Source organism: Psittacula echo (assembly GCF_963264785.1).
Source record: "Psittacula echo genome assembly, chromosome: 1".
Lineage (NCBI taxonomy): Eukaryota > Metazoa > Chordata > Aves > Psittaciformes > Psittacidae > Psittacula > Psittacula echo.
Window position 1 is genome coordinate 49,875,483 of NC_137735.1, and position 25,786 is coordinate 49,901,268.

At 40.5% G+C, this 25,786-nt stretch overlaps 1 protein-coding gene across 1 annotated transcript in view; it reads left to right on the plus strand.

Moving 5' to 3' along the window:
• Positions 1-357: 357 nt before the first annotated feature.
• Positions 358-25,786, plus strand: part of MMRN1 (multimerin 1) — a gene marked incomplete at both ends in the record, with an annotated part of 42,483 nt that continues 17,054 nt past the window's right edge. Inside the window, 3 exons of the mRNA XM_080632253.1 lie at positions 358-884; positions 17,492-17,611; positions 20,345-20,451. Coding sequence (XP_080488379.1) covers positions 358-884; positions 17,492-17,611; positions 20,345-20,451 — 754 coding nt within the window. The remainder of the gene's footprint in view (positions 885-17,491; positions 17,612-20,344; positions 20,452-25,786) is intronic.

Sequence of the window (25,786 nt, forward strand, 5' to 3'; positions counted from 1 at the left end):
AGGTTTTATCCCTCAGGATTACTTTGCAGTACATATTTTTCCACATTTCTATTGTACCATTAATCTTTATCCTGTGCCTTCTGCAGAAACTTCTTTTTATTTCCCACAAAGGCTGCCAGGCTCCCACTCTCTAAAGGGTCACAGGTTGCAGAGGAATCCACAGAAACAGGAAACCAGGCTTCCTCAGTCAGTTTGAAACATCAAAACCTGTTTCCTTTCTACAAAAATAAAGCCTGTCAGAGCATCCTCTTGGTAGGCTCACTGTATGAGCAGCAGCTTAGGAGGAGGGAGACACTACAGGATTTCTTGCTGGGGAAATAAATGTGAGATAATTTAGAGCTTTTACAAACCAGCAGAATGAAGGAGACAATCTTCTTTGTGTTGCTATTGCACTTACAGAGTGGCAGCATTGGATTTAATACTCCAGGAGAGCTACGGACAACACGCCAGAGTCGTGAAACACAGACAAGTCACTCAGACTTGACTCCCTCTCCACCCACAACTGTGGGGTCACACCATTCTGAGATCCAAGCTGCTGAAGTGACTGCCTCACAGGGACCTCCTTTTGCATCTTCTGGCAAGACTCTTGGAATGGAAGCAGTGAAGAAATCTTCTAATCCTTCAACCTTTACCCCTGAAAGCCTGTTAAATGGACACAGTGATGGTGACTCTGACAAAGATAAGATGGGAAGCTCATCTAGCAGCAAAGGGACATCTCTACAGAGCAATGCTAGAGAGGTCTCTTTTCAGCAAGAGGTCACTACAAGCCAGAATACAGCTACAGGGAGAAGATCTCTCAAGCAGTCATCCCACAGCACTGGTATCACCAGCACTCAGCGGGATGTCAACTCCAAAGCATCCGGCTTTGAAACTACTAGGGGAAAGTAAGGGAATTTTCATGTTTTTTCTTTTCTCTTATGTACTGCTTAGGAATGGTTATTTTCCTGTTCCCTGTGAGATATTTGGCAGGAGTCCTAGTAATTCCAGCAAAATTGTTTTCTGAATCAAAGACCATCTGAAACAAGCAAGGGACCAAACCTGCAGTATTTACTCGGTCAAAAACATATATTTGCAACAGACTAAATGCTGCAATATTTTATTCCTCTGGGTAGTTATCTCAAAACCAACAGGAAAGTCATTATCATATATGGGTAGGAAAGGGCTACAATAGATGCCTCCCTGTTTTATGCACAGTAAACTTTTGTTGTTTGGTACATTTTTTTTGTGATTTCTTTTCTTGTGAGCAAAAAATTACAAATGCACTTTTTCATTTTGAATCTACTAAAAATTATGGTGTTTGTAAACTTCTCCACCAAATTAAAAATACAAGCAAATAAGTGTATGAAATGCATTCATGTCTGACAATTTGAAACATTCTGTGATAAAAGCTCATGAAAAGTGGAGTTGCAGGTGGATGTGCATTCAGAATTGTATAACTTAGTACATAATAGCTATGTGTAACAGAGTGTATCAGATTGTACTGTCTAGTTTTATAGCTCTGGAATACTCATTTATTTTCTTTGTTCCCCAGTGTCTTCAGTTCTCAATGGGGACGTTGATATGTCTTTGGAGATGTTGCAAGGTTCACTTAATTGCTGATACATATTCAGATACTGGTAGAAAATTGAAGACACAAAAGATTGGTTGTTTTCCATAGTATTTACAGAGAGTCGGCTTTCAGAATATAGATTTCTTCTTTTGAGGGTATTTGTCCAAATGTTAGCATCCAAAAGGAGGAAAAACACTTTTGCCTAAATTCAGACAAGAGAATAAATCACCCCCTTGAAATACTCCTACAATTATCTTGCAGTGTGTGGCTGAGAACTAATGTTCCTTCAACTCAAAGAAAATATTCCCCTTGGCCTGAGCATGGTTTGGATCATACATATGTGAAATAATGCACAAAGACCCAAAGGAAAGGGCTCCCTTGCCTCTGCTTGGAAGAGATACACCAGCAAGGAGCTGTATTTCCCAGAGAGATTTCCTAGCACACTCCTCCAGCCGTAAATGTCATCTGTTACCACACCTTACTATAGTGTTTGGCAGAGTGTCTTAGTTAACCTGAGTTAAATGAGTTCTCTTTGCATGTCGGAGCTGATAACAGCATCTCCATTAAAATAGGTCCTAACATATGTCAACCTTAGAGACTTTGGCTTTCTCAGCTTTTTTCAAGAACAGTGTTTCAGTGAAATTAATCTTCGGAAAACTCTGTGAATTGGCAGATATCGTTTCCACCTTTTACATAAGATATAAATATGAAGAAAGCAAAAAATTAGTCTCTGGTGAACAACGTCTCATATTTTATTTATCATAATGGGATGTGGTTGGAACTGCAAAGAGGCAAAATAAGCAAATCTTGTATTGGGTAGCACTGTATTTCATAAGTAGATGAGGAGCAACCTTCTGTGCAACACACATAAAGATCTTTTTTTTAATCAAAGTTACAGGAATGTCTAGCTACATGAGACCCCAGCATAAAACAGAATGCTGAATCCCCACTCTTTTCACAAACTGCTGGGCTATGTAGCCTCTCTCTAGCGAATGCCTACAGTTCTAGGTGTGGCTTGATCCTTTTCGCATCAAGATTCTTCTGTTACAAGTCTTGTCTTCCTATTGCATAAAAGTGCTTATACAATCAGCTAAGGTGTTTTGAGCTTTTCTTCCAGTTTTGCCATTGACCTAGACTGTGATTTAAGTAAGTCACTTAACTATTCTGTCCCACTTTCCCTATGAATTAGACCTGGATGAATAATACAGGTGCTTGTGACTGATATTTTTTCAGTGAACTCATAAAAAAATGCCAAGTCTAGTGCGCTCAGTGTCACCAGTCACTGCTGTGAAACACCTGGCAAGCTGCTGCTGAGAAACTATGCATAAGAACACAAGCATTTTTATTTATTATGTGCAGATGTTATTGACCACAACCTAAACCCATTTCTAGCATATATTTTCATTTAAAAAAAGAAAAAAGTATTTTTTATTGCAAATAAACTGAAAGAGATGCTGTAAAACTTCCAATAAAGACATACGGGTTTCTTCAAGGTTTACTCATTTAATGCCTGAGCTCAGCATGAATGACTCAATAGCAGATTTCATAGTTGTAAAGTGTACTACCTCTGAAGAAATGTGGAAACACAATTTGCTTTTTGAATTTACTTTGAATTAGAGCAATTCTTTGGTTATAATTTGTATTCCAACCTGAATTTTTGAGTGACCTTTAGGAACTGCATGACTCTGTAAACCTTTATGGCAACCCATTGTGTTAACATATGTGCAGAGATGGTGATGTTACAAGGCTCCATATGAAAGGAACAATAGGAAGAAGTCAAGGAGAGACAAGAGGAAGGAAAACAAAACAAAAATGAGCATTTGTTTTTCAATATATTTAGAGTTTTTAAAATAGCAATGCATATACTTTGTTGGACAGTCTCCAGGGCTATGAGATTGCCCACAAGGTACAGTATGTGCTCATTATACAAGCTTAACTACCCAAATACCCCTTTCTGAAGGAGGATGTGTGCCTTACTGGCTTAATTACAAGACAATTCCTTTGCTATTGCTACCCTAGATTATCTGAGGACAATATTATATACACATATCATGTCCATACTAGAACCAGAGTAGCAAAAAAGTTCTTCTGGTTTACTCTGTTTTTGCAAAATTCTCATTAAAATGCCAGAAGACCATGATTTAGGAAGATTTAATGGATTTTCAAAGCCTGCACCTGAAAAATATTTCTGACAGCCACCCAATGTGGCAGGCAGGACACAGCAAGATAGGGGAGCTAGCATCACCCCAGAGCCCAAATCGACAGGCACAGTTGGACTGCAGTACCAAGATCAAGTTGGGAAGGCAAATCACTGAGTCAGGATCACTGATCACCTGGTGATGGTGACCAGGATATATCACATCCCAGTGATCACTGGGCAAGTCCATAGTGATGGGGCAAGGTCAAAGTTAGGCCAGGATGTCAGCTTGCAGGTCAGGATCGGCACAGGGAGAATGCAGTCCTGAGGTGAACTTTCGTGGGGCCTTTGAGCCCATGGGCAGGGTATATGTGTGGAGACCTCAGGTCAGGCTGGTCAAGTTGAATAAAACCCACAAGTGCCAGCAGGGTCCTGACAAGTTTCCATTTAATTTTACTGAAAGAAATGCACTATTAGGACTGCCAGAATAAATTAATATCTTTTTTCCCTACTGAAACAGAACCATATTTGCAAAAGACCATGACTTTATTTTAAAAACCCATCTCAGGTTGGCTTTTCAGATTCCAGCAGAACTTCCGAGGGCAGAGGCATACTGCAAGAGGCAGAAGTACAGTCAGTAGGGCTAAAGGCAGATTAAAAATTCTGCTCTTAATAAAACTTAACTTTGAGCCTCTCTGCATCACATCCTAGTGTCATATTTTAAGTGCTAAAATATTGGGATATCCTTATCTCTAAAACCACTAAACTCTTCCTTATTCTTTGCTGGAATAAAAATGAAATGAAATCCTGTTCTTTTGCAGTGAAGTGGAACAAGTTTATAGTTAACCTTAGAATAGGTACAGGAGGACACAATTTATAGGTCTGTAGCTGCCTGCTCTCAGACTATTTCAGAAGAGTAGTTTCACTGGTGAGGCATCCCCACTTCTGGGAGGTCCTGCACCCAAGCTTTCAAAATGGTAAGGAAACCTTATAGGAAACATATGTGGAATGGCCTGAGCTGAAGGGAAACTCCTTTCTTCACCTCTAGTAATGACTTTGACTTAAGCTTTTAAATGTAAGCTTACGTCTCCACAAACAAGTATTTTTTTTTTTCTTCATTTCTGCCAATCTTCAAATTTTCATGCTATTCGTATCAATGAATAAAGAAATGCTGAAAAAACAGAGCTGTGCTTCAGCAGTAGCGAAAGAGTTTTTCCAAAGTTCAGAGACATTAAATGTGAGCACCAATTTGGTGTCAAATAAGAAAACAGATGATACATTCTTTTCAATTGAGTTTATGTGAGATACAGGGCTTTTTGCCTGTGGAGAGAGGCAATTGCAGTATTTCACTATATAAAGCATCTTAAATAACAGTGGTGATATGGTGGAAGTCTGAGGCAGAGTCCTGAGACTAGCACACTCATCCTTTCATTGAATCCAATGTTATTAATTACTATTCAAGGCAGCTCCTGAATGCATGACACATTCATTCAAGCTGTAAATTAACCACACTCTTTCTGCATTGTTGGATGGCTCTACATTAGTTTTTTCTCTTAGTACGTGTATATTGCACATTTTCCAATCATCATGAATCCACTGAGGGTCTTCATAGACTTCCTCTGCCATTACTTTGGGTAGTGGTGAGGTGATGGTATTTTATTACTAAGCACAGAAAGGTTCGACAAAGTCAGCACCAGGGACAGATTTCCTCAGCTGTCGCATGTGCTAGGAGTGCTGAAATATTTCATTCTCATGACCAGACCTCTGCATTTCTCCATAGAAATTGCTTTTCCCTGTATCAGCTTGGTAGAATTTCTATTGTACTGACAAATTAAAATGAATGGGTAAGCTCAGTAGATGGTTCAAATTGCACAACATACATAGAAACCTGATTTAACTGCCTAGTTAATGCAAGGTTCACAGTCTCTTTTCATCATGTCACTTTTTAATGGAGCAGAGAACAATTCTTGAATAGATTTCTTAAGATTTTTGCATCACTGTGCATTTACAATAAATACAATCATGCATGGCTTAGGTTTCTGCCTCATTAGGTATGTTCACTATGACCTGGAAGGAGGAACCTCTTACCCTGGTACTTAGGTTGCCTTGGTGGCTAAGTGTCAGAGGATGTTTGACAAGCAGTGCTTGCTTTACCTTCACAGTGTTGTATTCCAGCCATGCAGAAGACCTCTGCAATAAACCCCTCTTATCCAGCAGCATCTTGAATGAACTTCTGATGTGGGCTGCAAGCCCACAATCTAATTTTTGTATACATGCTGAATGCAATGTTATTCTGTTGCAGTCCTAAAAACCAAATCATTCAGCCAAGTGCTGGTATTCGCTACTTTATTACTATTTCATTCACAGAATAAATGGGGCAATGGACATAATTATGCAGTTCCATAACGATGCATGTGGCACAGTATCAAGAAAATTTTACTGTAAAGAGAATTTTAATGCAAGTATTTAGAGGTTGGTACTATCTTCTGCTGAGCACAGAAGTGAAACAATTAACAGCTGAGATTGCTCGTGTGAAGTAGCAAAACACCTTATCGCATCGTGCAGATGAGGTACTACAGCACACTGTACAGCAGCAGTACTGGTATAGGGCAAGAGCTGCAAAGAGGTCTGTCCTGGGTTCAGCAGTAGCAGTCATTTTTCTCCTTCTTAGGAGTTGGTGCAGTGCTGTGGTTTTCAACTTTTGGCCTGGGAACAGCGCTGATAACACCAATGTTTTTAGTAGTTGCTAAGTCATGTTTACTCTGACCAAGGACTTTGTGAGTCTTATGCTCTGCCAGGGAGGAGGGGAAGCCGGGAGGAGGGGAAGCCGGGAGGAAGCAGAGACAGCGCACCTGACCCAAACTGACCAAAGAGGTATTCCATACCACAGCACATCATGCCCACTATATAAACCGGGGGTAGTTACCGGGAAGGGTTAGTTCACTGCTTGGTCAGGCGAGGTATCGGTTGGTGGGTGGTGAGCGGTTGCATTCTCTTCCCTTGTTATTTCCCTTATCATTATTATTATTGGTGGTAGCAGTAGTGATTTGTGTTCTACCTTAGTTACCCGACTGCTCCTATCTCAACCCATGGGAGTTACATTCTTTCGATTTTCCTCCCAATCCCTCCAGGAGTAGGGGGGTAGGGGGGTGGGGTCGGGGGGGGTGGGAAAGTGGGGGGAGTGAGAGAGAGACTGTGTGTTTCTGATTTATGGCTGGGTTTCTGATTTATGGCTGGGCTTAAATCGCGACAAGGTCCATGCAATTCATACTTTTTGTTTATATCAGCACTATTATACCCTACGTATTGTAGAAATCTTTTCCACTGTGGTTGTCCCATGGACAGAATTAATGAAAAGATATGTTTGCTCCAAGGCGGTGGTCACTTTTCAAGAGGTTCCAGTACTGAGGTGGGAAGGAGTCATTGCTGGAGATGGTTGGGGTAGCTTGGGCTGCCTCCCAGAGGGACCAGTAGGGTGTTTTGTCTTCCAGGGAGAGAAGAAAGGTAAAAAAATGTCCTACAATACTGTACTGTAGGTGATAAACTAATAATTTCTGAAAACCAGGCAAAAATTCAGGAAATAGCAAAATCCAAAGTTCTGGTTCTCTGAGACAACCTTTCAACACTGATGCTTGGCAGAGTCATGACTGACTCTTTTCAGTAGCACAGGAAACATAGCACTGTGAAGAAAAGAAAAATCACATCACCACCCAGGTTGCTTCTGAGACACTCACAAAGTACTCATAAAAGGTAAAAAGCCCAACATCTTTTCCTCTTAGCCTCTTCAGAGTCTGGTCATTTAGGTTTTCTGTGATCAGGCACTACTATACAGATGACTTCTGAAATTTTTTAATAATGGCAATAAAGGTTTCCATTCATATCATCACACTAAATATTGCATTGATGTTCACACTTATCTTTGCTCTTGCTCTTTTTTTCATCTGCCATGGGAACGAGGAATAGGAACAGAGTGTTTTCCATCTCTCTTAATGTCTCTTCAGCCCTCTGCATAGTTTAGGATTACCGTAACTGGACAGTGTTCAGATTTGCCTCCCAGTCACTGCACTCAACTCTTTTCAGCCTTTTGTTTAAAGTACACCAGAACCATCTGCTCAAGTCTGCCCAGAAAATATGCAATCTTACAAATCTCAATATAACTGACATTTTAGAAAACTGACACTTTCCTTTTTTCACTTATAAAGGCTTTCTTTTTTGTTATTTCTCGAAGTAGAGAAGCCATCACTAACATACTACAATATCCTTATCTGTAGATTACTTAAAGGACTAAGAAACCAGTGAAAATAAGTACCACTGAAGGTCATCTGAGAAGCACTGACAGTAAGCCAGCCGAGAATTACCTTGATGCATTTTCTACTCTGGGTCAATTAAGTGATAGAAAATAAATGTATATTCCAAAGGGAAAAATGCAGAATTAATACCCTTTTAAAGAGCAGTTTGTGTGGGTTTTCAAATGTGTTTTACTGGATGATTCTCAAAGCAGATTATGCATATCTTCTCAAAAGTCTAACTTCCAGCTGTAGGCAAGTTTGATTATTTTGGAGGGCTCTGAACACAGACAGGGAGATAAGGTCTGAAAAAGCTGATCTGGTTCGAAACAAGACAACTTCTTATATGCTAAAATAGATTGGTGAAGTGTTAGAGAAGTGGAAATTGTGAATTAGTTTTTGCAGCTCAAGATAGGACATACAACTGGTCACAACAGTAAATAAAAACCTGGATGAGACAAAGAGGCTGTTCACAGTCCAAGGCTTCATCACTGTATATACGAAAAAAGGAAATCAACGAGAGCAGAATTTGTGTTTTGTAATGGATAGGACAAAATGTCAGGATCCTGAGTCCTGAAAAAAACCCATTAAACAAATAGTACAATTCCCTCCATCTGATACTTCAGTGTCAACAAGTCAGCTGTCTCTCAGGGCTAAAAACCATATCCTATAACATATTTTACAATCACATACTATATTATATTATGCATCAAAAGCATTTTTCAGAGCCTGTCTGGGTTTTCCATTCCAAACAGCATGCAGAACAGGTTTCCCAATCTGATCAGTTTGTGGTCCGTCCCTAGTGAGTACTGAATTTTTATGTCAGCTGAGATTCATGTATGAGATTTCAGAGCAAAGGAAGCTAGGCAGTGAACCTAAAAAATTAATTGATTTTGGTTCAGATTTATAATTTCTCTTTGAACTAGAGCTTATATTTTTGAAAGATGACTGATGTTCATTTAAAGATACAGAATTTACTATATTGCTAGTATAAAAAAGGTGAGAGGTCTCTGTAGTCACCTAGTGGAGTTCAAAGGAAGTTGTTGAGACCACAACATCGTTCCCTTGCAATAGCAATAAAACCCTGTGAAGGTTCTTGCTATCCTTATTATCAAAGTGTTTACATTATGTCGACCAACATTATCTCTCATCATCCAAACTTGGCAGATGCTTTAAAGAAAATTGAAACTATATCACAGCAATGTACTTTTATACAAACAAAATTCAAGGCTGATACTCTGATCTTTGTGTAATGGTGTTTCAGACTGGAAAAGATCCTAACTTCATAAGAAAGAAAAAAATGGATTTCTTCCATACCATGTCATTATATGGTTTTATGTTTGAATGCAAGCAACTGACTGTATTCAGAAAAACAACCTTATCACCCAAACCAGACAGAAATACAAGCACAGATCACAGGTTCACAGAACCATAGAATCACTCATGTTGGAAGGGACCTCTGGAGGTCACTGGTCCAACCTCATACTCACTGCCAAGTCCAAGTACAAGATCAGACCAGGTTGGTTGGTGTTTGATCCAGTCAGGTACTGAGCTCCATGTTCTGGGCTGTTTGCCTGGGCCCTGCTCTAGTGCCTGAGTGTCCTCATGGGGAACAAGACTTTAACAACAAGTCCAGCTCTGGGTCCTTTTGTACTCCTTCAGCAACACAATAATTTCATTTTCATGATTCAGTGATGTTCAGCTGGCCTGATTCAATAGTATTTCTATTAAAAGCCAGGTAATCTAATTTACTCATGGATAAAACTAACTGATTTTTGGATATAATATGAAAGGGGCAAAACAAAATCTATATCCTTTGTGGCCTGACTGCCACTGGTGTTCCTGTGGAGCGGCTTGAGGACCTCCTCCAAGCAAGTGGAAGCAAGTGTGTCCCTGTATACCTGATAATCTGTAGCTGGCAGTTTTTGTCAGGGTTGCTTTGTGGATTTTTTTCTTTGGCAATGTGTTTTAATTCCCTGTGAGGGTGGTGAGGCACTGGCACAGGTTGCCCAGAGAAGCTGCAGCTGCCCCATCCCTGGCAGTGCTCAAGGCCAGGCTGGACGGGGCTTTGAGCAATCTGGTGTAGTGAAAGGTGTCCCTGCCCATGGCAGGGGAGTTGGAACTGGATGATCTGTAAGGTCCCTTCCAACTCAAACCATTCTATGAGTCTGTGATGTATCCAAAGTTTACAGTGGAAATGTGCTGTGGAAGGAGTCCTTGCAGTCTCACTCACCCTATCACCCTAAGGAAGTTATAATTTTTTAGTGTTAGTGTAAATTGCACTTTGCTTTCCAGCAACATTGGGTACCACAGTGCCAAGAGCACTAATTCAAAGCCTGCTGCGCTCAAACAGAAATATTTCCACTGACCACAAATGTATTCATAACAGTCCTGTCACTGACCCGACAACTTCACCAGCAAGCAGCCACAGCACTCCTTCTTTGGAGTAAAACGAATTTATGGTTTTCTTTTGCTGCCCTCCTTCCTGCAGGCCTCCTGTTCTCCCTCAGCACCCCCTGGGAGTCCTGAAGGCAGCGGGGCTCTCCCCGAGCGCTGGTGCCGGTGAGCCGTACGAATCGATGTAGCTGTACCCGAATTTACACAGATCGTCCCCGTCAGCTGCCGTGAGCGGCTGTCACGACAGAACCGTGGATGTCCCACGATTCGCCGTTTCCGCGGAGCTATAGGCGCGTTACCCTCCAGCAGCTTTCCGCCTCAGCGGGCAACGGCCGCCACCTGCTGGCTCTACTTGGCAGCGCCTCATCTCAGCCCGCCCCTCCTCAGTGCCGCCAGCCACCGCCCCCCTCCTTCCACCTCCCAGCCGCCGTCGCTTCTTGGCACCCGGCGTTGGCCCGCAGCGCTGTGGGGCCATGGGAGGTCTTAACCAGGCGCCAGCTGCTGGCACCAGCAGCAGCGGGCAGTGGCGGTGGCTCCCGCATGGTGCTGGCAGCCCGCGGGGCGGGAGGAAGCGACCCGCTGCCGCCTCTCTGGGTGGGGCGGGCAGCTCAGACAGAGCACCCAGGCCGCCAGCAAAGACAGCATTAGCTCTGCTAATTGCCCTGCTAATTGGGAATTAGGCGAGGGTTTTAGGAGTGCCGGCAACATGCCAGCGAAGCAAAGATGAATCATAGAATACGAGTTTAAGGGCTCTCGACTGTTAGGGAATCAGGAGGCAGGGATACACCTAAGAGCACATGCGCATACAGCTATTTCAAGTGGCATACTTTTCACTATATAAAGTTAGGCCTGGCTTCAGAAAGCTGCACAGTAAATTAAGAAACAGATTTGCTTCTTACAATAGCTTAAACAAAAATAAGTCAATAACTACTGCTTGAGGCATTACCCACTATTCATCTACTACCTGTGCACAGCTTTCCGTAGGCCACATGGTTTCATTTTGTGGATGGGGAAGTTGCATTTTGCAGGGAATCGCATCCTTTTGAAGTTGCAAGATGTTGCCCAGTAATTAATACCATATTCCATATATATATATATGTATATATATGTATTTCTGTGTCATGAGGCTGGTTTAAATCACTGAGGATGATTCAGCTGAACACAGGGAAAAACTACAGTAATCTGCCTTACCATATCAGAAATAAGGTGGATTTTTTTCCAGTTGATGGAAACAGATGTATTATTGGTACATACTCACGTAGACTGGGCACTGATTTTCTGCCATGGACCCAGTGCGGGCAGTCCTTACTTAAAATTGCCCCAAAGCTACTTCTGTTTCAGTTACCTCCAGGCTGCATCCTTTCTGTTTTCCTGGGCAACTGTGGAAATGAAGAAATGCTTCATGGGAATGTTTTCTCTGTGAGAAAACAAGCACTCCAGTATGAGAAGAATCATAGAATCGTAGGATAGTTAGGGTTGGAAAGGACCCTGTTGGAGAGGGTATTGACATAAAATCTGCATAAGCTGTACATGACATGTAGGGTCCCAAAAGCTAAAGACAGGCTTAAGGCCACTGTCTGGGTCCCACTAATACCCTGCCAGCTGTAAGTGCTTGGCTCCAGATGTGTGGGCAGGCTCTCTGGCCCCTTAGCTGCTCAACGCTTTGAATTTGCAATGGCTTTAACCCCCATAGGACTCAGGCCTGCCAAAGCTGCAGACTAGACATGCTTATTGGCTGTGAAAGAAAAAAATGCTGTTCTTCATACTATGCCCTACTTCTCAGATATGGTCAAGCCACACTTGGTGGAGAGTTTGGGTCGCAGTGTTTTTTTGAGCTGGAAACACTGCTGCAAACCTAACAAACGAAGCTGTTTCAAAAGCCTCAGGACTTGGTGTGCTCTCCCACACCTTGCTACCAGTGAGTTTTCCTGGCCAACATATGCAGGAGGAGGATGAAATCTTGTCACATGGGCTTTATGCCAGTTGGGGTCTTGCACTGCTCTCTCCAGGCTGCATTCCTGTTGTCTGTTGTGAGGATTTTACTTTGTTTTTAAATATGGCTTTTCTGACTGAAACCAGTTTCAATGCAAAAAAAAAATGCCTGCTCCTGCAGCTCTCAACAAAACCTGCATGTTAAAAGCCTGTATTGCTGCTCTGGAATATATGATTCCATGGAGGGTAAAGAGGATTTTCAGGTTTAAAGTCCTGCTATGCAAATCAGTTGTCTTCTGTTCTGCCTTTGCATTAACACAGCCTGTCATGATTCTTCTGCCATGTTTCATCTTCTCTTTTCAAATCTACATTTTTTCAGACAATTTGATTTCAAAATTATATTTACATTCTTAACATCTCTTAATGAGCTTATTTCATTGGTAGCATAAACCTAATTATGAGTCACACCAGGAGCACTTTTGCTATGAATATTTCCTCCGATTTAACCTGATCAAAGATTGTTGGGCCATGCAAAAACCACAGCTTCAGACATTGCACTCATGTAGCTTAAGAATGAGTTAAATACTTTAAATAGAAACAGTCTGCTCAAGTTGAGTTCAGTTTTTGATAGAGACCAGAAGCTGAGTTCAGACTACCTTTAAAAACCAAGAGCAGTCCTTAATACTGTATAATACAGTACATTTGGGATGTACTGTATCCTGTTTTCCTTTGAAGGTCATGTCCAAAGGTAGAAGTTCCAACAGCTGTTTCCTTGAAGCTAGCCAACCTCAGTAATCATGATAAACAGTGGATTGGTGTTGTCAATGTTAAGGAGTGATTTATTTATTTATTTATTTATTAACTGGACTCTATATTCCAGGGCTTTCATGTATTTTACAACTGTTTTTTATGCCTGTTTTCACTATTTTATCTTCATATTGACCACATTTGCTCAGATGTAAAATGTCATTCAATTACCAAAAGTTCTACCCTAGCAATGTGTGCTGCAGAAAAGGTTGTCACTGACAATACTGTTATATGTCTTCTGCTTCGCCTCTTTCTCTGGTGAGCTGTCAGGTCTGCACGTGAGGGTAGAACGCAGGCTAGGGAGCCACAGACTCAAGTCCTAACCTAATTTCTGCTTGTTGTAGCCCAGATTTTAAAATCTGACTCCTATATTTGCATTCTTTATTTGCAGGGGTGGTAAGCTTAGCACTCAGCTGCTCAAGGTGTTAGCCCTCAGGTCTTCTCTTTTCAAACAGATAATGTGTAGCAGTAAAAGAGCTGTGGTAGTGCAAACTGTTTTAGGTGGTATTACCGCGTCAGACGTCTTCTGATCAGACCTGGTACACCATGAGTTAATTGCTAGGAGTTATTCAGGAATTTAGATGTTGACATTCTCTGTTTAAATCAGAGTTTAAATCATTAGCAAACCACCATGCTTAGTTAGAGCTGTTCCTTGATAGACTACTGCCAGTCTAGCCCAGCATCACTTCCAGCATTTGCTAAGAAACATTTAGCATCCCATTTACAGGCTAAAAGATTATTTATTTTAATCCTTGTGCTGCATTTCCAAGAAAAAAGTAGCTTTTAATCTTGGATATGAATATACAGAACACTCATGCCTGTAATGAGCAAGCTCAGTGATAATGCCCTGAGCAAACCAACAAGCCCTCCTAATGCTAAACAAGCTCACCTGAAACCACCACCCATACTCTTGGGCCAGGGCTCCATTTAAGACCAGGCTTAAGCATGTTCTCTTTATATAAGATCCTTGTCACTAGCAGTTCTCTTGAAGTTGGTTTGTTATCTAGTCTTCATTTGATAATTACTGGGTGTTACTTGATCTGCTTCTGTCATTTAGCAGCTGCTTGCCTGTCTTTGATGCTGTAGTACTGTATGTTGCTGGTGAGGTCAGTGTTAGCTCATTTGTGGTTGGTTGTACTGCTTCTATTAGAGAGAAACCCTGGTTTTTCTGTTTCCTACTCCTCAGAGAGGAAGCTCCATGGGAGAACTATCTTTCTGGTTGTACTTGCGAGGGAGTTAAGTGTCCTTCTATGTCCTGCTCCTATTGAGTGCTTGACAAGAAGGGGTGCCTGTCTCACTTGGTGCTGCAGAGGTGTGCTGGAAAGGATGGAGTTACAATCTTTTTCTCTCCCTGTGACTGTTGGCAGTGTTTAGCTGTAAATATCACTTTTACTTAGTTACCCCTAGCAGGGGTCTGTATGACAGTCTCTGTATGACACATAAGATTGTCAACAATCTATGTGTCCCAAGTAGGGGGGGCAGTGTAAGTAACTTTGCTGTCCGTCTGCAAAACTCAGAAGTCTTAAGTCTTTTTATTCTGCCAATTTTAAGTGTCTCAGACTTGCACAGAGTTGCTTCTGGCTTCAACAGAGGTAGTGAGAAGAGTGATTAAGCTTATGCTTGAGAGTTGCATTTAATTTTTGGCAAATATTTATTCATGGAGTCTGTAATTTATAGACACAGACAAAAGCCTATAGCTAGAGGAGACCAAACACAAAGGAAGCATCAAGCAAAAGCACAGCCTTTTTATACCCAATTAAAAAAAGAAATATTATCCTAATGAAAACTCTCAAGGAAGTGGAGACTGAGTGGGCAAAATCAGATCAAAGAGACTCAACAAAATCCTATTTTATATGGAACACATTTTTAATCAATTAAAGGATATGTGTTGTGTGAGGGAGCAGCATAGTACTGGCAGCAGAAATACTGAGAGGTTCAGCTTGCTGGTCTTACTTAGCATCTTCCTAGCTTATCCTGCTGTTTTCTCAGGAATCATTCTCCAAGTAAAGCATTTCTGAATTTAATGTGAGTGCACTGGTAAGATCTCAGTAGACAAAAACAATCACTTAAGGATAGATGCTGGTACTATTTTGTGTTTTGTACTGTTCTTGTTTGAAGTGGTGTAAATCTGTACTAATGCCAGATAAGTAAGTGGAATTAATCTGGTCTTAATTGTATTTTGATTTCTACTGTAAGGAGCCCATAGCAAGATACTGATTTCAGAGGTAAACTTATATTTACTTACTGGATTATGGAACACTAACAAAACTACTCAACTGGAAGCGAAGTTTAGCAGCAAAACATGACCTGGCAAGAAAAACATGAAGTTCTCATACACTAATAGTGGTATGGAAATACTTCAGAGTTCACTGTCTCTATAACTGAAATGTTTTGTCACTAACTTGCCAAGTGAAAAATGAAATCTGTTTCAGCATTGAGAAGAGAATAATGTATGACCCTAAGAAAGGCTGTACTAAGATAGGAAAAGAAAATCACAACTAGACCAAACAGGAATTTGTTCCACCAGCAGAAATGCAATAATACTTTCTTCAGGATGCCATCCAATCTGCATGGGGGAACTTCCTGAGACAGTGGTTATACATACAACTTTACATTTTTAAAACATCAACAAACCAATAGCACCTTAATTGCATGTTCTTTCATGAAATCCTTTAACTGCTTTTAAAAATCCACTTTGGCTTCCCAAACTTCTAAATATGGCACAATCTATGTTTGTGGAAGCATTACCCTGAGCCTTTTTTGTTTGTTTGTTTGTTTGTTTTTTTCCACTTTAAATCTCTTTTGGTTTCATGCCTTTTTGTCATAATAAGGTAGACCAAATAATGAGTGCTATGACTTCCCGTCCCTCCTGTTCTTCATCTTCTATTTTTACTTTTCTTTTCACCTCTTTAGGATGTGGTAATGAACCTGAATTCTGTGTTTAAACTGTAGACTAACCACAAACTCATATACAGCAACAAGGAGTCGATGTACTGAAACGGTGGTGATTTCTGTTTGTCCTCTAGTCCTTGCCTAATAATTTCATGCATTTGATTCACTTGTTTAGTTCATGCTTGCTACTAAATTGGCATATTCAAAGAGCTAATCACAATGATTCCAAGATCTTTTTCCTGATTATAGTTAATTTAGGTAATCATACTGTATGTATAAGGCTGTCTTTGTTTGTGTCTGACTCTGCATTATAAGACCCTGTTCTGACAGGAAAAAAAAAAAAAAGTGGAAATTCAGCATCATGAGATTTTTGCAATTCTTCAAGATCAGCTTTTGGTTCACTACACAAAATGATTGTTATCTCCCCATTCACTTACTCTCCTCATTAATGTCTTAATATAATGTCTATTACATATACATATGGGATTCTGCTGGTAAACTCTTTCTTGAGAAAGCTAACTGGTCTTTCACCTCTCTGATTTATGCCTTATTAATCTATACCAGGTCTATCCTCTTGCTATGTGACAGACTGCTTTTTTTCCCTCTAATGGCATTTGCTGAGTGACCTTGCCAAAAACCTCTGAAAATCACCCCTTTATCTACCTGCTTCTGATACAGAGAATGCTAATAGATTTCTGTGGCATAATTCCTCTGTACAAATCTCTCCTGAGCCATTATTCAGTTTATAATCTGTACTTAATTTCTGTTCTCTACTGTAGCTTCTACCAAGTTCCCTGCTTTCAAAATACGATTTAGCAGTTTGTCGTTTCTTGGAACCTCCTTAGAGTCCTTTCTTGCAAACCAGGCCTTGCAGTCACCAGCTTCTACATCCTGTGTTGCAGTGGTCAAAAGTTTGATGATTTAATATGTGACTTCCTTCTCTGAATCAATAGCCAGTGGCACAGGCCAGTGTGAACTATGGCACATTATTGCCATGTGTGGCTTTGATCTCAAAGTGCACTGCAAAACACAGTCTACATGATCTCATGCTGGGCAAAGGGAGGAAAAGTAGAAGTGTCTATCCGTAAAGTGAGAGTTATGGGTGGCTAAAAATGTTACTAAACAATCCTTTGAATTCTAGATAAACAGTTTCTGTAACCTGAAATGTAGATGTGTTTTAAGACTTGTCATTACTGCAGTCTAGAAGAGCTTCTTTGTACTTGGTGCTCCAGGAAAAAAATTAGATTGCAATACAAATATATGTAGAGATGGAGAAATGATTGTCTATTTTCTTTGTTGTTAACAGGTAGCTGAAGCACAAAGACTAATTGCCCAAGGCTACATTGGCAGCATGAAACCAAACTTAATGTTTGGAACTTGGTCTGATCCCTAAATTATGGGTTTAAATTTCCCCTATAAGTATTATATATCATCTTAGTGTGGAAAATGTTGTTTGTACTTTTAATTATATTTGTCTTCCCTGTCTTGCAGAAACTGGTGTGCTTATGTCCATACCAGACTCATACCTACGGTGGTGGTGGACAACCTGGAAACCTTCTCATCAGGCAGAGCGAAGCCTTGGACTTGGTGTATTGGATCCTGTGCTCAAAGGTGTGTAGAACTAGAAAGAAAGAGAACTTGCAAGTTTGTTATTGCCAGCTGCATAATTCATACAACCATGACTTTAGAAATGAAAATGAAAACAAACGGGATCATACTAGAATGTTTCCAGGACTCATCTTCACATGTCCTTATAGCAAGTATAAAAACTCATGACTTGTCTCTGTAGCAAGTGTAAAAGCTCATGACTTGGCATGCCTTCACTCTGGCACCCTCTGATCAGTTCAAAGTTTTCAAGTAAGCCTGCTCCACTCTTCCAAAGTACTGCAAAGGAAGGTGCACATGTACAAAGCTTTGAAGTGCATGTAGGCAAGGAAATCCTTTCTGTGCAGTTTTCCAAGCTTCTGCTCTGTTGGAGCAAAAGGCTTCCCCTGAGAGGTATAAATATTTTTTACAGTATCACAGTATCACAGTATGTTAGAGATTGGAAGGGACCTCAAAAGATCATCTAGTCCAATCCCCCTGCCAGAGCAGGAACACCTAGATAAGGTTACACAGGAATGTGTCCAGGCGGGTTTTAAATGTCTCCAGAGAAGGAGACTCCACAACCTCCCTGGGCAGCCTGTTCCAGTGTTCTGTCACCCTCACTGAGAAGTTGTTTCTTCTCAAGTTTAAGTGGAACCTCTTGTGTTCCAGTTTATACCCATTACCCCTTGTCTTATCATTGTTAGCCATTGAGAAGAGCCTGGCTCCATCCTCATGACACTCCCCCTTTATATATTTATATACACTAATAAGGTCCCCCCGCAGTCTCCTCTTCTCCAAACTATAGAGACCCAGCTCCCTCAGCCTTTCCTCATAAGGGAGATGCTCCACTCCCTTAATCATCTTTGTCGCCCTGAGCTGGACTCTCTCCAGCAGTTCCCTGTCCTTCTTGAACTGAGGGGCCCAGAACTGGACACAATATTCCAGATGCGGTCTCACCAGGGCAGAGTAGAGGGGAAGGAGGACCTCTCTCGACCTACTGACCACCCCCCTTCTAATACACCCCAGGATGCCATTGGCCTTCTTGGCCACAAGGGCACAGTGTTGGCTCATGGTCATCCTGCCATCCACTAGGACCCCCAGGTCCCTCTCCCCTACACTACTCTCTAACAGGTCGTTCCCCAACCTATACTGGAACCTGGGGTTGTTCCTGCCCAGATGCAGGACTCTGCACTTTCCCTTGTTATATTTCATCAAGCTTCTCCCTGCCCAACTCTCCAGCCTGTCCAGGTCCCGCTGGATGGCAGCACAGCCTTCTGGCGTGTCAGCCACTCCTCCCAGCTTAGTGTCATCAGCAAACTTGCTGACAGTACACTCAATTCCCTCATCTAAATCATTGATGAATATATTAAATAATACTGGTCCCAGTACTGACCCTTGAGGCACTCCACTAGATACAGGCCTCCAACTGGACTCCGCCCCATAGACTACAACTCTCTGGCTTCTGTCCTTCAGCCAGTTTGCAGTCCATCTCACTACCTGATCATCCAGGCCACACTTCCTCAATTTAGCTATGAGGATGCTGTGGGAGACTGTGTCAAATGCTTTGCAGAAGTCAAGGTAGACCACATCCACCGCTCTGCCATCATCCATCCACAATGTTATTTCCTCATAAAAGGCTATGAGGTTGGTCAAGCATGACTTCCCCTTGGTAAAGCCATGTTGACTGCCCCTCATAACCCTCTTATCCTTGACATGCCTTAAGATGGCATCAAGGATAAGGTGTTCCATCACTTTCCCAGGGATGGAGGTGAGGCTGACCGGTCTATAGTTACCCGGGTCCTCCTTCTTGCCCTTTTTGAAGACTGGAGTGACATTTGCTTTCCTCCAGTCCTCAGGCACCTCTCCCGTTTCCCAAGACTTGGTAAAGATGATGGAGAGTGGTCTAGCAATGACTTCCGCCAGTTCCCTCAGCACCCGCGGGTGCATCCCATCTGGACCCATGGATTTATGGATGTCCAGATTGCTCAACTGGTCCCTAACCCATTCCTCATGGACTAAGGCAAACTGCTCCATTGACCTGACTTCATCTGAGGTCTCAGGAGTACAGGGCTCTTCAGGACTGCCTCCGGCAGAGTAGACAGAGACAAAGAAGGCATTCAGTAACTCTGCCATCTCTTTATCTTCTGTCACCAGGGCACCCATCCCGTTCACCAGTGGGCCAACCTTGCCTCTGGTGTTAGTTTTATCAGCTATGTATTTGAAAAAACTCTTTCTGCAGTCCTTGACCCCTCTCGCCAGATTTAATTCTAAGGAGGTCTTAGCCATCCTAGCTGCCTTCCTACATCCTCTAGCAGCAGCCTTATATTCCTCCCGAGTGGCCAGCCCCTCCTTCCATGACCTGTAAACTCTCCTCTTCCACTTGAGCATACCCAGCAGTTCCTTATTTAGCCACGCAGGTCTCCTGGCCCTCTTCCTTGACTTCCTACGTGTCGGGATGCTCTTCCATAAAAGGATAGCATTATTTGATTCCTGAATAGGATATTCAGGAAAGAAGTCTGGCAGCACTAAATAGACTATCAGGTTCCTTTTACATCTATGCAGACGATCTGAAGGCTGCAATATTAAAATTGTGATTGCTATTGAAACACCAAACCCTAGTCAGGCTTCACTTTCAGTTTCAAGCAGTTAGTGAAGGGATGTACTTGACATGTAAGATAACATAATGCAATTGATACAGGTATCCTACAACTCCTGTTTGGTCACCTAAACTAGGTTTAAAATGTTCTTGTTTTGCAGGTCCCAGACAACAACACACCAAGCTTACAGAATCAAACATAAAATAGTAACATCACTGGAGTGGAAGTGCTGCCCTGGGTACAGCGGGCAAAGCTGCCAAGCCAAAGGTATGTAGAGCTGTAAGAATTTGAAACTATTTACTTCAACAAAAGAAAAAAAATTGTAATCTGACTTGTGAGCAAATACCTCTGCTGAAAATCAATACAGTCTCTCCTGTTAATTTAAAATCAGGAGAGATGCACAGTAAATTAAAATGCTTGGGATTTTGACTCTTCCCTGCACATGAATTTCCAGAATAGCTAAGTAGAATGTCCTTTTCTTTCTTCCACTCTAAATACAACTCTAAATAAAATTTTCTCAAAATCTTTAGTCCTATTCTATTTTGCTAAAATATGGAGGTTGCATACAGTGTGTTTGGTGTTTCTACTTTTCACCTTTTAGTTATTGAATATTGCAGTGATGGAGATATTAAATCCAGGTCCTCTGTTGAATGCTTGCTGTAAAATTCATCTTCAGCACTGTGACTCTTTTGGCTTTCAGTTTCAGGCTTTAAGAATATATTTTAGATATGATAAATTAATATATCAACATTGTTTCCCTCTGAATCGAGTAGGACTTTCTTTGTTCATTTTAACAGTGACTGAATTTTACTAGATATTACACATGATCCCTGTAAAATTGTGCCCTTTTTTTGACAGAATGGAGCGTTTTACCTCTGCCCTGGTGATCAAACATATGGCAGTGTACTGTAGTTAATGTCTGTATAATAGCTATTTCTTTGCTGCTGGCCCTAGACAAGCAGGCCTTGAAAAATATGATATGGCATCAGCATACATATTTTAAATGAATGAATATTACAAGAAAGGCCATTAGATGTGGTAGGGAATTCAATCAGCAGTGGTAAAGTAGAGGCTGTGATTAAAAATTAATGTAGAGGAATGAAGAGAAATCACTGTTATTCACATCCAGGAGAGAAATTTCAATACTGAAAAACCAGAACCACAGCAGGCACAGAATTCTCTTCTGTGCAGCTGAGCGTGGAGTCAAATATTAACGCAGGACACAGTCAGCAAGGGTGTCCAGTGAGCGTGGATCAGGTGTTTTAAAGGTTTGCTTTTAAAAAAATGTAAACATTAACAAAAATAGATTTAAAAATGGTTATTGAAGAGGGAGGCTACAGCTGATAAAATAGAAATGGCATCAAAACAGGGAAGCATTGACCAGGAAAAAAAGCTGTATAACTCGATTTGTAGTGGCATCTGTGTAAAAATAAGAATAAAGGAAAATGTTGTCAAGTGTTACAGAAGCAGGCTTGAAATTACATCTCCTGGGTTCTGTTTTCAACCCTCTTCTGGCTTGCTGAATAATTTGGGAAAGCCACTTATAATCTGCATACACAAGTTTACCCATCTAGAAAATTGAGATGACACTTACCTCACAGGGGCACTGGGATATTTAATTAATTAATGCTTGTAGAAGTGCTTAAAAAGATTGGGATGAAAGGTGTTATGTCAGAAAGGCTGTTCTTCCCTGCTTCTGGAATCATGCCTCCCATGAGGAGCAGACCACCAGCACAAGCCCTGCTGTATTATTCAATTCCCACGAAGAGACCTCAGCTAATGAACTTGAACAGCTGGGAGCCCGTCTTGTCTTCAGGCACTTCGTTTCTACAACAGCAGGGGGAGAGACGTTGTAAGCTCTGACGGGCTCTCCAGAGGCTCTGAGCTCTATGCTTGGCCTCTCTGCACTTCGTCTTCTCAACAACAGAACTCTTATCAAGGGTGCCAAGAGAACTGAGGAATTCTGACAATATGGTTTAGATCCTGGGAACTACTTTGAGTGTGATGTGGGTTGCTTGTAGCAAATGCGAGTTCAAAATGCCTTCTGATTGAGCTTCTCTCTCAAACCAAGTGAAATCATACACAAGTATTTCAGTCTGACAGTCTAGGCAGGAGGAAACACTTGTCACCATCTGATAGTTATTACAAGACATCTGTAAACTATATTTGGTAGCCTCATTGTAACTGCTTGGCTACAGATGTTTCTCAAGGTAATGTAGCAGTGAGTGAGACAGAGGAGCCTCTGGGAAGACACATGTTCAGATCATTGTTTCTAACTTTACCTCCTATGCGGCAACACGTGACCAGATTGGATAAGAAATGGATCCTAGTCCAGCATGGACAATGCAACTTTTTAAGAAGGGAAAAATACAGACATAATTTCTTACAAGTCTCATGAAGCAGCGCAGTATGGATTATTTGACAAATAAAACATCATTGTTTTGATTTGGGAATACCAAATGCCTAAATGGGAGCAAAACTGCTAAGATGAAAGGGTTTATAATTTCTGAGTTGAAAAGTTCATGATGTCATTTTTACTAAACACAGCTTCATTTTCTCCAGCTTAAGGAGGAAAAGTTAAAATAATGTGCATGTAGTAATGTCTGAAGGTGAGAAATCCCAGTTTGCTCATCTACATGTGTTCTCTTAACACTCTATTACGTCAAAAATGATTTCAAGAACTGGAAGATGCATCTTCAAATATAGATCATGCTGTATTCGAATTCAGCTTTTCTGTAGACTGAGGCTGAGGTGACTTAATGTGTATGAATTCGTTTCCATCTGCCTTGGCTGTGGTTTAGAGCCAACAGCTGGTTCTCAGAGTTGCTGATAATGCCATAGCCATTGCTAGCACTGAATTCTCTCTCATGGTAGTGATGTCATTTTTCCAGCAGATGGCTGTAAAATATTCCACACAGGAGTGAGTACTATCCTCTGCTTGGGATGAGCTGCAGACACAAAAGGTAGCAATTCCTCTTGAAACACAGGGAATGGTAGGAAACTACCAAATTCCCCACAGGCATTCCTCTTCAACTACTCCAGTTTCATCAAAAATATATTGAGAAAAAAAGATCCAATTTCCATTTTTTTAATATTTTCTGAAATCATTTTGCATTCTATGTTTAAAAATACATGGGTCAATAAATTATACATCTAGGCCAATATATTCAATAATAGGAGCCTAATATTAAATTCCTATGTGCATTACCCGATACCCAGAAGTGCTGAAAACCCCAAAGCTCCTGGAAAAACTGGGAGAACTCATTGCTCAGCACTTTGAATTGCTGCCTCTTTTTGTTGTTGTTGTTGATGTTGCTTTCTTACTGTAAATGGCACCTATAAGGTGGGTCTAGTGGTCTAATTTTTGTTTTATTTTTTTTTTTTTAGCTTAAAATGAACATAGAAGATCCAGTTTTTAAAAGGTCTCATGCAAATAATTTTATGACTATTTCTACCCTAAAGCATACATATATTAGAGTTTCAGTCTGGTGTTTACATCACATCTGCTGGTCTTCAGCATCTAGGATGGGGAATCTCAGCTGAGGGACCAAGGAGTACATAAGACTTAATCACCATATAATGTGTCAGAGCACTTCCTTTGGAAACAGACTGAGGCACACTAGAAGAATGATATAGTAGAAGCTATATTGTCGGTGACTCTCCTGAATTTGCTTCACAAATGAAACCCCTGAATTTCTAAAGCTGCCTAAGTACCTTTCCTATACAGTGATGACATTTAATAACTGTACAATATGCTTTATTGTCTTGTAGGAATTATGTATGTATGTATCACTGATTACTCTTCTTGCTGCTTTTAGAAGTGGCATAATGCACTCTTGGCTTGCTCCATTACTGGCATGCTCAAACAGAGTGATACTATATCCTGGGTCTTGCAGAAATTAAATTATCTGAACAGTTTAAAGTATTAGTAAAACAAGCACACAGCCATAAATATATATATCCTTGAAACTCCATAAGTGACTAAAACTAAGGCTTTTAGGTATTCCACAATGTGAAGCTGTGAGTGGGGCAATTGATTTAATAGGGAGGATCAGAGATAAGATAGATAGTATAAAAAACCCCTGGTGCCTGTAACATTTATATTTTATAATATAATATATAAATACATTTAGAGCAACAGAAATATCGGTAAATGAAAGAATAAAAGAACATCGATCCACTGGTCTTTATCACATGCAAGTAACTGACTTCCTTGTCATAGATCATATCATCACATCACCATCTGATAAATCCTGCGTAATGAATTGGGCTGAATGCAAGTATTTAACTCCTGTCAATAACCATGCCACAAAAGGGGAACTGAAGCTGTTGAAATGATAACTATTTGAGGATTTTGTATTTATCAGTTGATTTAAATAAATTCTGTGAAATTTTCAGTCCATAAATTCAGTGACCTTTCCTTTGAGTTTGTGTGCTAATTGATAATCCCCCCCCCCCTTAATTTGCAACATAAACCACCTTACAGCACCTTTAAATGTAATCTATTGATCTTCACATATACTGCTAAGGGGCAGATGAAACAAAGGGAATTTCTTGATTCAGCGTTTCATTCTGTTTCCTTGGAAACTCACATTATGGCCAAACTAGTTTTAATATTTGAACTGGAAAATAATGTCACCATACCAAAGTTATTCTGCTTGTACTGTACTAAAGACTGAAAATCATGTAAGTGGCATTCCTTAGATGTGTTCCAGCTGGAACAACGTTCACTTCAAAATGCTTCATGAACTGAGCAAGCATATAAAAATTGGTGTGAATTTACAGTAGAAAATGTACATTCTACTTTGTACATATGTTTTTTTGTTTGTTTTTTGAGTTGTTTTTTTTTTTTTTTCTTTAACAATAATGAAATCACAAGAACACAGTTAAGCCTAATGGCTGGAAAAGTAAGTCAGGAAGGTGGAAATCTCAGTTCAGTTCCAGCTATCCTATCAATTGTTCCCTACTTGTGAGTGAAGGTACTTTATTTTTCTGAACTTCAGTTTTCCCAACTGTAATATTGAAATAATAATAATGGTACACTAGCTTTTTGCAAATTGCTTTGGAATCTTTGGGCTGAGATGTAAAGTAAGCTCGGCAAATCCCATCTGTTACAACCAGAGGAAATATTTAAAAACTTATTCCCCTTGTAAAGTTTTTAAATGTATGTACCAGTTGCAAATCTCAGGTGATATTTGTCGGAATTCGATGAAGTTTTGAAATGGTTTTATTTTCTAGGTGCTGTAACAATGTAATATCCCCATTGCCTTTTGTAGGAAGATTCATATGGTCAAAGAGTTGTGTAATCTGTAATCTGTTAAAAAAAAAAATCATCAGTTTCAATACACCTAATTCTGTTGTTATAAAAAAGTAATAATTAATTTTACAGCTGACTATCACTGTATTGCCTTTGTACTATTGTTATATTGATCTAAAATATTTCTCTAGGATTTTTTAGCCCTGGAGATTGCAATATTCTGTTCATTATAGAGCAAGTTCTGACACTTTAATGTTAATACCAACCCTCTCTTGTAGATGGACTAAGCAGATAATAAGAATCATTGCAAATTTTTAGGCTTTGATAAAATTGTTACGGAGTAGA